The sequence below is a fragment of the Cynocephalus volans genome, chromosome 11 (assembly GCF_027409185.1).
Source record: "Cynocephalus volans isolate mCynVol1 chromosome 11, mCynVol1.pri, whole genome shotgun sequence".
Taxonomy (NCBI): domain Eukaryota; kingdom Metazoa; phylum Chordata; class Mammalia; order Dermoptera; family Cynocephalidae; genus Cynocephalus; species Cynocephalus volans.
Window position 1 is genome coordinate 81,307,097 of NC_084470.1, and position 17,312 is coordinate 81,324,408.

Genomic DNA, 17,312 nt, shown 5'->3' on the forward strand with positions numbered 1-17,312 from the left:
AAAGACAAAAAAAAAAAGTGGAAAAAGTGGAGCATAAAACAATCACCACGGGTACCCAGATATTAGGTGTATTAGTCTGCTCCTGTTGCTTATAACAAAATAGCTGAAACTGGATGATTTATAAAGAAAAATTAAATTTATTGCTTACAGTTTCTGAGACTGGGAAGTCCAAGTCCATCTGGTGGTGGTGACAGTGACCCAGGGGTCTCACATTGCAAGATGGTGGAAGCAGAGAGATCAAAGAGAGAAAAAGACTCTCCTCTTCTCTTAAAGCCCTCAGAAGCGTGCCCCTGACCACCATTTTTAATTCATTCCCTAGCACATGTTCCTACAATCCAATCACCTCTTCAAGGTTCCACCTTTCAATTACCTCATAGGATTTCCCACTCTCTTAACAGTCACAGTGGGGGTAAGTTTCTAATACATGAAACTTGGGGGACACAATTCAGACTTCAGTGAGTTTTGGGGGATGTAATTCAATCCACTACATTAGTATCTTTGACATGTCTGAGCCCCACCCAGGGTGCAAACCCACAAGCCCCTGTTGTGGAGGCACTTTTTCCTAGTACAGGATTAAGTGGAGTCAGCAAGAACTGGTTTCACTTTTTCCGTCGATTGTATGCCAGCTGGTTTGCTTCTCTAAGACTTCTTTGTTTCCTTATCTGCAAAATAAGGGTGACAGTCCCACCCATCACACAGGCTATTATGGCTAAGGGCTTTAGCACATGTAAACATTTAGCATAGTTGCTACCATGTTGGTCATGTTGAATGTGTAAGGTAGGGTCAAGCAGACAGCTTGGTTCCTTCCTACCTCCCCTGTCTTTTCACACGCCATTCTATTCTGTTCTCCACTGCTTTTTCAGCCAAGCCACACTGTCTTTTTTTTTGTTTTTGTCAAATAAGCCACGTCTCTCCCACTTCAGGGCCTTGGCTTATGCTGTTTCCTTTGCCTGGAATATAACCGTCTTTGTCTAGTTAATTCGCATTCATCTACTGGCTTTCAGCTCAACCCTGTCTTCATTTGGAAGACCCTCGCTGAAATCTGCGGCACTGGCTTTCCTGTCTGCCCCCTGCTCCAGTCTTTTTGACGTTTCACAAGTATTTGTGTGATGACTGGATTACTATTTTCTTTCCCACCTGGCTGCAACTAGATAGAACTCACCATTGCCCTGAATTGAGGGTGACTACTAGCTGAAGGAGTCCATGCTGGCTTCTGACATTGTTCCTGGAAGACAGAGGTTGTCATGATTTTTCAGAGCTGAAACTGCTAATAATCAAACTCATAATGTCTGCAATGGCAGTTAAAGAGGACTCAATGCATCATTCAACTTAATTGTAGTAAATTTTTGAGAGACTCCAGAGAGGTCTAAGGAATCTTCATTTGGCTTTTGAGGATTTGGTAAGACTCACTAAATTGGTGAGCAAGTTTAAATCTGCAATAGTCCCACTGAAGGAAGGATCATTAATTCCCCATTTTTCACTTAAAAAATGCTGGGTGCACTGAGGTCAGTGTTCTGCCATTGAAAGGCAATACCACATTACAGACAAATCACAGCCCCTGTGGACTGTGCCCTGTCAGGATTAGTTGCAACTAGAAGCTAAAGAAAAATGGTCTATTTAAGGAGAAAAAACCCATCTGAATAAAACCCAAAGAACTACACTTGTTTTGCAACTGCTCCAGGGAATTCACATTTAACCAAAATTGAAGACTATAGCATTTGCCATGAGAATTCTTTTATCTTATTTCTGTTTTAGTGATTTCTTACTAATTAGCTGATGCTCCACAGAAATCCTAAAATGCTTAAAACAACTGGGAAACACAAATAAAAGTGGGAATTGCCATTGCTTATGGCAGAATTGTGTTTGCTTCCTTGGTTTTGGGCAATTTTGCTAACAAGTAACCTGTAACCTACTTCTAAAGCCTACATGTAGATAATTATTTGGTCAATTTTCATACTTCAGTTTATGATCCTAATTAGTTCTCCAACTAGTATTCCCTCAGCGATGCATAGTCCTACCTCATCATATTTATGATTCTTGCAATTTGGGATCTCCTGTTTTTATTTAAAAGATAAAAAGCTTAATTTGTGCCCCACATTCCTATACTTTTTCGTGCATTGTCATGTGTTCTTGCCAGGAGAGTTAGAATGTTCTGTAATTTAAAACTCAAAGGGTTGGACTTGCAGAGGGAGAGAATATATCTAGGGATACAAAGTGGTGGGGAAACAGGGATGTGGAAGGAGATCAGGGGTAATTGGGGGAATAATTGGGTGGGGGACACAGGGTATAATCACAATTCGTGGTAATGGGCATGCTGCCAGTATAGATCTGGCCATCACATCTTAGGCACAAGTGGTGACAATTTGCTTTGTACCCAATATTCATAACCAGTAAAAATAAGTAGGAAAAAAAAGAACTCGAAGGGACCTGAGTGACATGCTTTTCACTTTAAAGTAATTGTAATTGCTGTCATCATAAATACGTTACAGATATTAACATAACCTGAACATACTTTGAATTGCTTTTCGAGGAGTAGAGGGAGGCGCAGCAGAGGGAGGGAAAGGGTTTGACATCAGGTAGATGCAAATTCAAATCGCATCTCTTCACTTATCTGGGCAAAGTTCTTCATCTGAGTCTAAATTGTTGATAAGGCCACACGCCTCTCAGAACTGCCCCAGGGATTTAGTGAGATATTGAAGTCAAGTGTTTAGCGCACACATGCCTGATACTCTGTATCAGCACTGTTCCACAGAAGTATAACATGAGCCACACACTGTATGTAACTAAAAATTTTCTAGTATCCACGTTACAAAGTAAAAAAAAGGTGAAATTAATTACAATTATGTATTCTATTTAATCCAACACATGCAACATATTATTTCAAATGTATAAAAATTATTGAAATATTATACATTTTAAAAAATATTAAGTCTTTGAAATTCATTTACTCAGAACATTTCAATTTGGACTAACCATATTTTAAGGGCTTAGTAGCCAGATGTGGCTAGTGACTGCTGTATTGGACAGAGTAGCTGTAGATGGTCAATAAATTCTCATTTCCTTGTCCTTGAATTTTAGAGTTAGTTTATACCTTAGTCATCCAGCCAGTGGAATGGCTATGGAAAATAAAAAATCTGCACTCATAGTTCCTAAATTTATGTAGCTGTGAGAAAAACCATTAGTACAATGACTGGAAGAGTATAAATTCTAGTGGTTTGTTAAATTTTAATTACCTTAGTATGATTCTAACATGAAAAATGTATCACTTGATATTAAAAGTGGGCATTCAAATTGAATAGTGCTTATAAGATGCAACTGAAAAAAAAAAAAAAAGCTTGAAAAATAACCCCACAGGGCTATCAAATTCAGTTAGTCTAAACTTGAGGTCCTTGCACCAACAGAGGCAGTTCATGAATGATGGGGCATGTAAAGCCTCCAAAACTATACGCAATTTATTTATGTTATTCATTGTAAGTTTGTTTTTCTGCAGAGAGAATCCATAGCTTCCATCAAATTCTTAAACGGGCCCAGGAAATCAAGTCTAAGCAGCAGGGGTAGTAGAAAGCTGCTGGTTACAGTGGACATTCTGATCACATGGAAGCTAGGGTTTCACATCATTGAGAACAGAAATTGTCGATTGCTTTGTCACTGTTACCAAGGGAAATCCTGTGACTCGGTCACCAGCTCAGAAATGTTTGCACGTGAGACACTTGGGCGCTCACTCATTGAAGAAATGCCAGATTCATGGTTCCTGGCTTATGCTTATTCTGGGGCATCCACTGGTGAAATGCACTTATTTTTTGGTTGACAGCACAGGATTGAATGCATCTAAGCTACCTGTGCACATGTGGGCTACTCTCCCCTGAGTGTGGGGTGATAAGACTTGTGGAACCAGATGTTAGGTTCTGAATTCAAATCCCAGTTTGGTTATTAACGAGCGGCACTTCATTTCTTTGCCTCCTCGAGTCTCCTGCTCATTGATAGAGTGCTGATTTCTAAGGTCTCCTCCAATTCCTTTTAGTATATGATTTGCTAAATTAGATTTGGAAAATGTCATATTATAGTACATTGAAGTTAGGACCAAGTGTATCTAGATAAAGTGATTTAAAAAGTAAGTTAGAATCAAACCAGACTTGAATGTACGTTACTTTATTATTTCCCTCTACTTTTTCATAAGAGCACAGGCTGATGCCCTGGGGAGCCCTGATCAGAAACCCCTCTGCTTAACTCCGATGTCACAGGACTGTTTAGGTTGGAGCTCTTTGTTCTTGAGGCCACGTACGCCCCTCTGGCCTTTAATGAGAACACACAAGGATAAGAAGGAAGGCTATTGCCCCAAACACACTCATATGCTTGTATAGGCCTTGTGCAACTTACAATTCACCTGACTGGTGTTTGTTCTTTGTGAAACATTAACTAGGATGACAGGGTGTAAGGTAAGAGTGCTGGGGATGTGGAGCTTCTCTTGGGAGCCAAGGACCCAATTCTGTTAGAAGTTAAATTCAGAAAGTATTGGAAAATCATGGCCCTAATAGTCCAGTCTGCAAAAATTTCACCTTGAAGGGTTGATTAGAATAACGTTGATGTAATTATCTTAGCAATGTCTGGTTCTGGAAGAGGTAATGAACAGACATCTTAATAGAGAGAAATAAGTATTTCAGTGTTTTATTCTCATTAGGTTGCTCTATTACTAGTGTGACTACTAATTAGTCTCAAGATTCTGGCCCCAAAGGAAGGATTTGGGTTTGAACAAGGTCTATGGGGGGAATCTATGTCTGAGATGCCTAAAACACCTGGTCATTTCAATCATAATTTCAATCAGATCAGTGAGTAAACCAGATGTCTGGCATCACAGCAAATGAAAATGACACCCTTCCTAATCCCATCTTTATTTTAAATTCTTTTTTCAGTAGTTATTACATCTGAAATTGGTGTAAATGCTATAATCAGGCAGCAATTTGTAGCAAATTGTAGGATACTGGTGGTGGTTGTAGTCTGAAAGATACCAGTTTTGAAGCCCACCTACTTTGGTGACCTGTTAGTCTACGAAAATATTGCCTGATTTGCAGATACATTTTAGAAATGGAAAGCTGGACTGAGCCACCTGGAGTTATTAGTTATTACTGACAGGCCATAATCGTTGAAATAAACTGAAGATACTTAATTATAAACATGAACCTGATTGATAAACTTGCTCAACGCTATTCTTATTTATAGGCTATTTGGCCAGCTTGAAGCTTTCTCTAAGACAGGCAGTCAGAATGCAGGATTACATGGAAAATTTGATTCCTTAGTCTTTGCTGCTAGATCTTGGTTTTACATCCATCGTTGGGTTCCAGGCTGAATGAAGGCATCAGGTGCTGTGAAAGACTTAAATCCTTCCAAGGTAGCAGGTAACACAACCAAGAAAAAATAAACACTGCAAAAGGCTTTTATTTTATGGGCACCACTGCAAAATGAGGAATCACGTCAAAACATATCAAATAGAAAATAATAATTTATTTTAACTTCATTTTACTTATGTTTGTAACTAATCATGATTTCATGAACTTGTTTGTGTAAGTCTGTACCTTCAAATCTACAAAGCAAAGGTTTACTACAATGAGCACTTAAAACTTCACAAACTGTCTCCATCTACAACTTTCCTGTACATGCGCATTCTTCAAATGGGCTGCAATATTTGCAAACATGCTTTAACCTTCCATAAAGCTGCGTGATATTTTGCTTTCTGTTAAAACCTTTACACTCTCTTTGGAACCTTAACCAGAAAAAATGTTTAAATATATATCCCAACTAAACACTGCAGGTTTGGTTATGTGTATTAAATCGTTAACCACAGAGTTTGGTGGTTTTGAGTTGAAACCTTGACCTAAATAATATATTAAAGATCACTTATATGAAACGCATTTAGCAAAGTACCGTTATAAAATAATAGGGTTCCATTAAAAATACAAACTGGCTGTTGTATGTGTGTTTTAAGCAGGGAAAAAAAGCGTGTTTAACTTTTTTATACGGATATAGTTTAAACAAATTATTCCTTGAAAGTATGCTTAATAAAAGATCTTTTTGAAATTTAAACTTTATGTAAAAGGTAACAAGTAAAAAAGTACAATTGCTATTTGTAAAAAGCTGTTTGTTAATATTGCCTTCCAATATAGTAAGGGTGTTTTTTTTTCTTCCCTCCACTTAAAATAGAGCTATGACACCCAGAGTTGTAGGGTTTGCAAATTTGACTATAAACACGAAGACCGTATTTATCGTATATACAAAAACTTGCCGCATTGAACGAGGCAGGGATTTCTACCCCAGTGGTAGTGGTCTCTCTATGTACATATCGCAGAGGTGTAAATTATACAGTAGTCACCGACAAGAACGCATTGTATACTCTAGTGCCGTCCGGTGATTTTGTGCCGTGGGTTAGGAGTTCCTGGATCGTCATCCAGTTATCAAAGATCTTTTTGTTCCTCTTCTTCATCATCTTTTTGTGGCTCAGGTGGAGGATGTTCATCTCCTTCCTGTCGTCGGCGCCCTGCTGCTCCCGCAGACAGTCCAGCCTGCTCTGCATCATGAACTCGCGCCGGCGCCGCTGCTCCTTGGCCTTCACCAGGTGCTGCTTACGCTCCTCCTTGCTCCAGTAGCGGCCCATCTTCAGCTCGCTCGCGGCGTCGTCGTCGGTGGTCATGCCGCTGCGCTCCTCGCGGATCTTGAGGGCGCGCTCCCGCAGCAGCCGGTCGCGCACCGGCCTCTTGGTGATGTAGCGCGTGCCGTCGCTGCGCACCTTCACCTTCCACTCCAGCCTCGGCTCGGCCGCGGAGGCGGCGTTCAGGTCCTTGCACATGCTCACCAGGCTCATCTGGCTCTGCGCGTACTCGACGGCCGACTTCTGCTGGATCAGCTGCATGTAGCTCTGGTAGTGCTGCGCGTGCGCCGGGATGTGCGCGTGCTTGTACGGGGAGTGGTGGAGGGAGGGCAGGTAGGCGCCGCCCAGCTTGGGGCTGGGCGCGGGGCTCCTGCTGCCGTCGCTGGGCCTCCTCTCCTTGCTGTCGAGGGGCTGGCCGGGGTCCAGCTCCTTGGCGGAGGGGCTGTAGTTCGGGGGGCCTCCTTCGGGATCTTCCGTGATGGCGAGCAGATTCTTCGGGGACAGGCCGTCAGCTTCCCCGGTCCCCACGGCCCCTTCGCTGCCCAGGCAGCCAGCGCCCTCGGCCAGTCTGCGCAGGGAGTTGTCGGGGGAGATCTCCAGCGTGAGCGGGGTGCTGCGGCAGCTCTCGCCCGTGTTGTAGGCGCTCGAGCTGTCCTTGTCCGACTTCTCGGGGAGCTCGGTGATGTCGGAGAGCTCGTGCCTGCGCACGTCCACGCTGGTGTTGTAGTTGCGGAAGCCGCCGTGGTGCAGCAGCCAGGGCTCGCGGTACTGCTCCTTGAGCTGCTGCAGCTTGTGGGCGCGCACGATGCTCAGGCACTCCAGCTCGATGCTGCGCAGCTCCTCGTTCAGCAGCTCCAGCTCCTTGTCCACGCTCTCGGGGTCGCTCTTGCCGGCCGCATCCAGGGGGCTGCTGGGGTAATACAGGCTGTAGGGGCTGGCACTCTTCACCTGGCACTTGAGCTCCAGGAGCTCGCGGAAGCGCTCGCACTCGTCCACCGGGATCCCCAGGTAGTCGGCGTCGGTGCAGTCGGCCGAAATGAAGGACTCGTTGCTGAAGGGCAGGTCGCCGCTGCCCAGGGTGTCCTGGCTGCAGGTGAGCTTCCTCTGCCCCGCCAGCGGATTGGAGGCCGCGGTGGCGTCGTCGCCGTTGTTCTCCTGCTCTGAGCTCTCGTCGTTGCGGGTGCTCTCGTCGGTTCGCCCCACGCCGCTGTCCTTCTCATGCTGGTTGGACAGGATGGTGGCTGTGTCTGTGGTCCCACCGTCTTCCTCATGCTTCTTCTGTATGACAGAAAAGGACAAGAACAAAGGGTCACGGTGAGGGAGGTGTGAGCAGCAGGTACCCAGCTTTGACCTTTCCTTGTAGGGAGTCTGGATAGGGCAGGCTCTACATTTTTAGAACCGAGGAGAAGCACCTGATAGCAGGACTAGGTCAAGGGCCTGGGGATTAGCCAGACCTACCTCAGTTGACCTGGGCAACCTGGCCTGGGCCAGTCACTCATCTCTGCTATCACTGTTTTCTCATCTGTAAAATGGGGATAACAGTAGTCACCTTACCTCAGTGAATGATTCTCACTATTAAAGGAACTAGTACAAGGGCAGCAGGATTCATGAAGGACCCTGTTTAGCTCATAAGGGACTCAATAAAGAGGTTATTATGACTCTGACCATGGTAGTGACATAGAGGGAATTATAGGGCCCTAAGCAGGGAATTATAGGGCTCAGGTTAAACAGAGGGAATCACTTTCGTTTTGAAAACAAGACTTTATTTTCTCTGATCTGTTAATGCTGGCACATGAGTTTTCCAAACAAACATCAGAAGGTCAGCTGTGCCTAGGTCTTAAAAGCTGGGACAAGGAGAGTATCAGCTTGCATTTCACTTGTGCTCAAATAGAAAAGCATTTAGGCTGTTTTCTTGCTGTCTTCCAGGTGGGTGGGTTTCTGACAGTCTTTGGCAGCAGGGAGAGAGGTCGTGTGAGCAGATTTTCCTATAGCTTAGCAGGGTGCAGGGTGAGTGTTACCTGCTGGAGCACACTGGCTGTGAACTGCATGGCCTGGTGGTGCTGCTCCTCAAGCATGTCCATGTGCAGCTCGTCCAGAAAGTCGTTCCTGTCATCATCCATCCAGCCTTCGTCCAGCTGGGGGAGAAGCAGCAACACATGCTGGAAGTGTATACTTTTTTTTTTTTTTTTTTTAAATGAAGGACATTATCTTGGGGAAAAACATTTCTAGGGCTTCCTCCAGGAGTCGGCAAAATGCGATCTACCCATTGTTTTGCTATAGGTCAGAAAGCTACCCCATCCTCCCTTTCAAGAGAGCTCTGACCCTACAGCCTATCTGGGGAAGTGTCTGGTGCCATCTTTTTTTTTTTTTTTAACAGCGCGAAACTCTTTCATCTACATCAGCTACTTTCAGTGAAGCTGACCACCTGTATGGGAGGGTCAGGTATACCTAGCAGTGCCTCCTGCTTGCCTGCTCACACAAGTTTAGCAATACCCAAAGAGAAACTATTTTTAATGTGCAAAGGGTCTGCTAACTTGCTGTTTGGCTTGCGCAATGATGTCACTTTTATCAGGCCTTTATCTTCCATGCAGACTACTCAGGAGTTGGCAATCTACAGCCCGTGGGCCTGCTGTTTTGTTTAAAAAAAAAAAAAAAGTTTAACTGAACACAACCATGCCCATTCGTTTACATATTGTCTATGGCTGCTTTCGTGCTGCAAGGGCAGAGTCTAGCAGTTGCGACAGAGACTCTGTGGCCACTCAAGAAAAACATTTATTATCTGGCTTTTTAAGAAAAAGTTTGCTGACTGCGGATGAGATCAGTGCTGAAATTCCCTGCGAGCTCATGATGCTACCACGTGTGGTGAATCACACCATTTCTGCTGCTCTCCGTAGGTTGTCATTTGGGTTTCATACCCACAGAGACCTACCACCCCAGACCCTTCCCTAGAGCCGTTCTAAGTGATTGACGGTGCCACCTGGTATGAGTTCATGATCCTTTCCGTGGAACGAGTTTTTACAGCACCATGGTTTCTGAATCAGATTACTCGGGCCTGAATCCCTCCCTGCTCTGTCACTCTCCATCTGGGTCACTTTCCAACCTCTGGGAACTTCAGTCTCCTTGGAAGATTTACCTGTGTGTGAAGTACCCCACAGAGGGCATGGCACTTATTAAATAGTCACCAAGTGTTAGTACTTATCAGTGTTTTTGTTCATTTTTGAAAGAATGATTTCTATTTCCCCACACTCTGGTCTTATAAATGGGACTTGCACAGATCAAGGCTGGACTATCTATCAGGCCTTGGGAAGTCAAACATCTTGCTGGTCTCGACCCTGGCTGTGTTTTCCATTCCATTATGTTTCCTTTCCTTTCCTTCATTATGATCCCTGTATTATCAAACCTGTTTGGACCTGTGGTGTAGATGCCAGGCTGGGTGTCAGCACCATCCTTAAATAGTTAAATCATAAAATGAATTCTAAGTCGCAGCAAGTTCAATTATCTTTGCAGGGTACAAAGCACCTTTAAATTCAGATTCAATGCTCGTGTGCTGTCCTGTGGGGCTGAGGACTTGGGGTTTTGATTTTAGAAATACCCAGTTTTGTCTGCAGGAAGCCGACTCACCTGGAGTTCAGGCCTTGCAATCAACAATGAAAAGTTCTTATTTTCTTCACTGGTTAGAAGAGCCACAGCCTCTTCACGGTTCTGTACCTCTATCCCATTAATCTTTAAAAGAGGAAAAAAAAAAAAAAAGTGGGGGTTGGGATGGGTAGACAATAACATGATTAGATTGTGCAAAATCATTCTGTATTATTTCAGGTCTGCACTGGTCACCCACTTGTGGCTGGGACATAGAACTTCCATGTTGCTTGAAAAGAATGCTGATTTTAGGAAGGAGAAAAGGCCTTGCTCAGATTGAGGCAGCTTCCCTGGTCCATGAGAATGCCTCTGTAGGTGTAGTTTCTGAGGTGACTGTGACGTGGGGGCCAGGTGAACAGAAAGGACTGGGATTCCAGAAGATGGCACTGAGAAAAATCAGTGTTTTGCGTAGGGAACATCTAAGCAATTTAATCAGCTATAATATTTAGGCAGGAGTATAAATGCAATAACTAAAGCATTATTGCAGATATTTTCAGATAATGTGGGAGAAAAAGCAATGGGTCTGATATAAACACCATGGGCAGAGAAAGGAATGGGATTATATGTGGTGCTTTCTTTATGTTCTCAGTTTGACACTGTAACTTCTGTAGTCCAGACAGAGGGTCAGGTGGGAGTGACTCTCTCACTATGACACCTGATTGTCCACTTGCAGGACTTTCACTTGCATGTCCCAGCAACTTTGAGCTCTGCTAGTCTGGAGGTCTTAGTTGCAGGCGAGATGCTTCATCCAGGGCATGTAGCAATGGCCCCACTGAGTTGAAAGTTGAGCCTCCTACCTCACTCCTTATGCTAGTGACCCAACAGGCAGCAAAAGGAATTACTCTACTGGATGGAGTGATCAATCCCAATTACCAAGGGGTTGCTGTGACATGGTGGAGGCAGGGAGGACCATGTCTGGAACCCAGCGGGTTCTCTGCTTAGTACTTCTACTCTTAACAGTAAAGGTTAATAAAAACTACAGCAGCCAAAAAAAAAAAAAAAAAAAAAGGCAGTATGCTGAGGAGTCTGACCCTTGTTGTCTGCAGGTTTGGGTCACTTCCCCAGGTTATGGAACCCCAAGCGGCTGAGGTTCTGGCTGAAGGCTGGGGAAACACAAAATAAGCACTGGAAGAAAAAAATCAAAATTATTTGTTGTGAGGGATGTAACGAGAAAAATAAACGTAGTGGATTAGAAGTAAGAAGAGGTAGAAAGTTGAGCCTCATGGGTGGGACACAGTAAAGGCAAGACTCGATTTCTGTGAATTGAAAAGGTTGTAACTGAAAGAGAAATAAATGGTCCCATTTGGACTAGAAGGAACAGCAGGGCTCGAGGTAAAGAAGCTACTCTTAGAAGCGGTTCCACAGAACGGTTAAATATTGAGTCATGAAATTTAGAAGACTTCTCAATCCATTTTGCTAAATTTGCCAAAGATCTTCCCATTCTAAGGACAACACCCACCTTGAAATGCTTGGTCCAAAATTAATCTTTCAGAGATATCTAAAATGAGAATTATTCTAGTTCATAAGTTGGAAATTGTTGGCCTGATTTGATCCACTGATGTGATATCTGTGGCCCAAACAGAATTAAATTTAAATGGCATTAACTGGTGCATACATACTTTGCGAGGCCTCTTTAAATGGAGCATCTTCTCTCTGGTTTGTCTCAGTCCTCACCACTCCCTATTGCATCTCATTCCCCAGAGTTTGCCTTGTTCATTCATTCATTTAACTTGTCTGGCCTCACTGCGCACCTGTTCTTTAACCTCTCCTGCATCTTTCTCCCTAGAACTGTTATTAGAGACCAGCTTGTTCTTCAGTGATAGGCACATAACATGCCACAAGTTGGAAGTAGACCTACCTGGATAATGCGGTCTCCTTCTCGGATGCGCCCATCCTTGGCTGCAATGCTGTTAGGGTCAATCTGAAACACACAGACATTTCAGCATGAACCCAGACAGGCATGAAAATAAATAACAGCACTTTCTAAAGGCCATCTCTAACAGTTAGTCATGCTCATTCCTGCCTTCTGTTTCACACAGAAATAAACAAGACTGGGTGGCATGCAAGGAGAGACAAACATGGGCTGATCTGTTTCCAAGCCCTTTCCAGGGCCTGTTCTTAGATTTCTGCATGCAACCATGTAACCCAGCAGTGTACATAGACTCTGCCACCTGAGAGGATGAAGAGGCACAGCTGACTTTTGTTGCATACATAGTAATTAAAATCAAATCAATGATGTAGGACAGGTTAAAGGGTACCCTTAGTATGTTGACTAGCAACCAAACCTTATTTCATACCAAATGCTTATATTACATTTGGGAAAATAACTTAAAAAATAAAATAAAATTGAGACAAGTGGGATTGAGTATGGGACAGGTGTACTGCCCCCAAATGCAGTAACGCTGGATCAACTGAAGCTTGGAGGATGATGTGCATCCAAAGGGATAATTATTAAGCCTAGCAGACATATCCCATAGTCCATCTTATGGAGACAGATTTTATTTCTGGACAAAATTGGGTACTTCTGTGCTTGCAAGGAGGGGTGTGCATGGTAAAGTTTCTATATGGAAATCAGTTGCTTTGCACTGGCTCCTCTAGGAAGATCAAAAGAGCTTCCATCTATGTACTTTGATAAGTACATATCAGTTACATGTAACTTATATGAACTCCACTATATACATTCCACCAAAAGAAAAAAAAAAAGAGAGATTGACTTTAAAAAGTGTAAGTGATTCCATCCAGAAATATGAATCTCCTGTTCCCTGAGGGTTGAACACACAAAACCACATAAATGGCTCCATTTTATGGCTGGTTTGCAGGCTTCTCAAGGGTAATTTTGCCTCATGTACTGACATTAGAACTTAACCCCCATGTAAAGATGTAATTCTGTGGAGCATGACAAAGGGGACAAAATGATTTGTCTGGTCTTTCCAAAGACTTCTTGATGAGCTAGAGTTAAGTTGGTGAACATATAAAAGGGGAAAAAAGCTCTTTTGGTCTTGATGTGATGGTTATAAAAAATTAGCCTTTGTACCTCACTAATGTAAATCCCGATGTCGTCTTCATCGTCTGTGCGGTAGCACACAGTGAGGCCCAGCTTGTCCTGACTGTTCATTCTGTAGAGGTCCACTTCCTAGACAAAGAAAGGCATTCCCAGTGAGACCCCAGCAGGCAATGAGAGGATGTCAAATGCTTTAAAAATATTCTGTTTAAATGATGAACTGGATTTCTTTGCATTCAACTGCATAGGGCCAGTGAACTTACTAAACAAAAAGTGATTATGGACACGGGATCAATGCCCAGGGCATTTCTGACCTTTCAGTCAATATAAAGTCATTTTGAAAATAGTTATTTTATTGATCCCCCTAAAGAAAAATTACCCGTATTTCACTCAGCGTCAAGACTTCTGGGCTAGGGCTTTTAAAAAGCATTATTTCAATGTCTGCCACAAACAAGAATACTTCCACACCCCCAAATATCCAGCCATTTCAGTACAAATGTTTCCAGTGTGTTTGGTTAGATGATTTCACGTTGCGTTCCCTTAATATTCATAGTCATAGAACCTGCAAACAGATTACACATAAATTGATCCAAGAACAGAGAGTAACGTGATAGTGGGCAATTAATGCTTTCCATAACAGCTGTGATATTTACAGTCGAGAAATTAGTTTCAGCCGCTATTACTGCAAATTAAGTAAGATAAAAGCAAAGTGAACCCAAATGTGGGACACATGAGCACAGGGAATGCTATTGTATTTGCCAATTAGTCTGCACTTCAGAATGAAAATTGTTGTATCCCTAGGAGGACATTCTGGGGATCTCTGAACATGTTAACAGACCATGTTGCCCCTCCACCCATGCTGCCAATGACTCATGCAAGGTTTTGTAAGCTGCAGGCCTATTTGAAGGGCCACCTGGTAAGTTCTCCAGCAGATCCTTTGGTCTGAGTTTTACAGTGTTATATGCTCACCAACCAGGAAGGTGGAGGGGCTCTCAGTTGGGGTGTTTGTGCCACTTGTTTCTGGGGAACATTCCCAAGTGGCCTCTCTCAAGGCTCTTCCTGGAGGGTGGGAAGGATGCAGCTGTCTTTATGGAGATGCTCAAAGTGGTTATGTGGCAGACACTTCTTGAACCCTCCCCCATGAAAGGCAGGGTGCTCAGCACCACGGACACTTTGCAGACAGAAGCACAGCAGGTGCAAAGGCCCTAGGCCAGTATGGCCAAATCCCTGTATGCAAGGAAGAGAGAGGTGGGCTGGGAGTGACCTGGTAGGGCTCCATAGGCCAGCATGAAAAGCTCAGATTTTATTTCACTATCATGGGAATCTATCAAAAAGTTTAACTGAGGACTGCCATGATCTGCTAGACTTTCAGCAGTCTCTCTGGCTGAGATATGGAGTATACTGTTGTGGTGAGGCGTCGGGGCTGTAAAGACAGGCAGACCTATGTTCAGATCCCAACTCTGCCTCTTGCTAGCAGCTTGGTCATGGGCTTATTAGTCTATGTAAGTCTCTTTTTCCTCACTAGTACATGTCATCTTACCTCCTTGAGCAGGGTGAGGATGAGATGAGGCACAAAGAATTCTTAAGCACAGTTCCTGGCCTACAGAGAATCCACGGTAATCAGTAGTGTAATAATTATGTGCAGGTATAGTTACTTGACTGAAGTTACAAGATGTTTGTGAGGGAGTGGGTATATTTCAATGTTCCCCTCAATAAAATTATTTTCTGAACATTAATATGTTAATTAATTCAATGGCTTCCTAATGAGAGCTTTAGCAATATGGCAAATTCTCATTAAATGAAATTAATTTCTGATAATTCAGTTGTCTTGGATTTCAAGTCAACTAAAATTTCTTTCCTCATTTTTGAGAAATATACAAAGCACAGGTTTAAGGGTCATATTTCACTATGAGGGCAAACTCCAAAAAATTTGGAGTAACCAATTTGAATGCCACAAATATACTAGTCTTACATCACCTCTTATGTTTAGAACATGTCCCCAGGTATGTCTCTTAGGTTACACTTCATTTGAGTCTAGGTAAAAGAGAAGACTTTCCTGGTTTTGGCATTTTTTCATGGTTAGTCTGAATCAACGAAATTTCATGACTGTTTGTTTAGGTCTAACTGCAGCTCAAATGCTGCTACTGAACCCTGGGCCATTATTATTGAAAGAGCCATTTGGCCCCAGAATAGGTCCATATGCAACCAAAGCAGAAAAAGAGAGAGCACTGGGAAGACTGAAGAAAGAAAAGTGAGAAAGACAATAAATGTTGTGATACTACTTTTAACAGAATTAAAAATAATACAAGTTACAACTTTCTCTGAATGATTGGCTGCCAAGAAGAATTTCTCTTAAGAAAGTACAAAAGGTAAAACAGTTTTGCTGGGCTTTATTCCAATATTACTCAAAATATGCTTTGTGGTCACGATGAGGAAGTACAGAAATTGAGGGATATGTTTAGAAACTTCAATAGCAGTTGTATGTTGTCACCATAATCAAGGGCATGATTAGCAGACTTGTATCACTGAACAAGGTATAGACCAGTTCAGGTATTGTTGAACCAGTCAGACATAGGTGATAAGTTAAACAGTTGCGCCTGGTAGAACCATGTATCGGTCAGCAGCAGATTGAAAAGTACACAAACCAGCCAACCTGGCCATGGTCTTTTGCCATAGGAAGTCTGACAAGCATGACTCTGTAATACACATCTAGATTTTAGTGCTCTGTTTGAGAGCCCAGGGAAGTGAAAAGTCTGGAAATCATGTCTTGGAGAAGAACAGCATAATGTGGTAGGATATTCACGAGGAAAAAGGAGACTCATATGATAGCTAATACTCTGCTCTGTAGAAAAGGATTAGATTAATTTGGTCTAGTACCAAATATGTAGCTGGTCTGATATCTAAAGGCTTTAGCTGACTTACGATGGAGTAAGTCCAAGAAAACCCATTCTAAGTTGAAAATATAAGTCAAAAATGTATTTAATATGCCTAGTCTACCTTAGATGTGCTCAGAATACTTACATTAGCCTACAATTAGGCAAAAACATCTAATACAAAAAGTCTATTTTATAATAATAAACTGTTGAATACCTCATATAATCTATTGAATAGTCAAAGTAAAAACGAATGGTTTATGGGTACTACAAGTGTGGTTTCTACTGAATGTGTATGGCTTTTTCACCATTGTAAAGTTGAACAATTGTAAGTGGAACCATCCTAAGTTGAAGACCATCTGTATATGATTTTGATAAGAACTAACTTGAAAAGCTTTTCTACTCTATCTGTTGTCAGTATTTTGATGGACAGAGATTTGAATAATTATTAAGCTATAAAAGTTGACATTAGTTCCTGTTGCTACTGTTGAGCTTATATTTTCTGTACTTTTTCCTTCTGAATCTGCCAATTTCCTCCAATAAATATGTATTACTTTCATAAAAAGGGAGAAAACTAAGAACAAAATTTCAGGCTGGAACAGAAGACATCACAAAACAATTGCTTTAAAATATTTTCACCTGAATCACTGATAATTGAATCAAGAACTGCTTATGATTCCTTAAACACTTTTCATATGCTGCCATTAGCTCCACACATGGTTAGAAAATTAGTAATAGACTCTTCATAAATACTGTTTGACATTTTTGCATAGAAGAGGCTCCTATTACTAGTTTGTGATAGTTTTAGAATGAATGCTCCCTCACTGTAGCAGAACTGTGTTGAGAATAGCACTGCATTTATTAGCCTTTGACTCCCAGCGCAGATCCTTCTGGGACAGACTGTCACATTCTCAGTTTGGCTGGATTTGACTTAAATGTTGCAAAGGCCAAATCCCATCCTTGATGTGAATGAGAGGCCTAGGTCTGGCTCCAGGACGAGACACAGACCATGTGTAAGGTCAAGGCGTAGGGACAGCAAACTCTAATCAGAAACACTTGCCCTAAGTATGTCCAAGCTTCTCTCTTCCACCCCCAATTACAGGTGGTTGTGAAACAAAACTTTAGGACTTGATCTTTAAAATAAACATAAGCATGGAAGCTT

At 42.5% G+C, this 17,312-nt stretch overlaps 1 protein-coding gene across 3 annotated transcripts in view; it reads right to left on the reverse strand.

Annotated features, from left to right (window-relative positions):
* Positions 1–5,413: 5,413 nt before the first annotated feature.
* PDZRN3 (PDZ domain containing ring finger 3) overlaps positions 5,414–17,312 on the reverse strand; it is a 231,254-nt gene continuing 219,355 nt past the window's right edge. For all 3 annotated transcript variants that reach the window (XM_063114649.1, XM_063114651.1, XM_063114652.1), the window contains 5 exons: positions 13,311–13,409; positions 12,135–12,197; positions 10,262–10,363; positions 8,659–8,775; positions 5,414–7,918 (listed from right to left, as the gene is read on the reverse strand). In XM_063114649.1, coding sequence (XP_062970719.1) covers positions 6,350–7,918; positions 8,659–8,775; positions 10,262–10,363; positions 12,135–12,197; positions 13,311–13,409 — 1,950 coding nt within the window. In that variant the 3' untranslated portion in view covers positions 5,414–6,349. The remainder of the gene's footprint in view (positions 7,919–8,658; positions 8,776–10,261; positions 10,364–12,134; positions 12,198–13,310; positions 13,410–17,312) is intronic.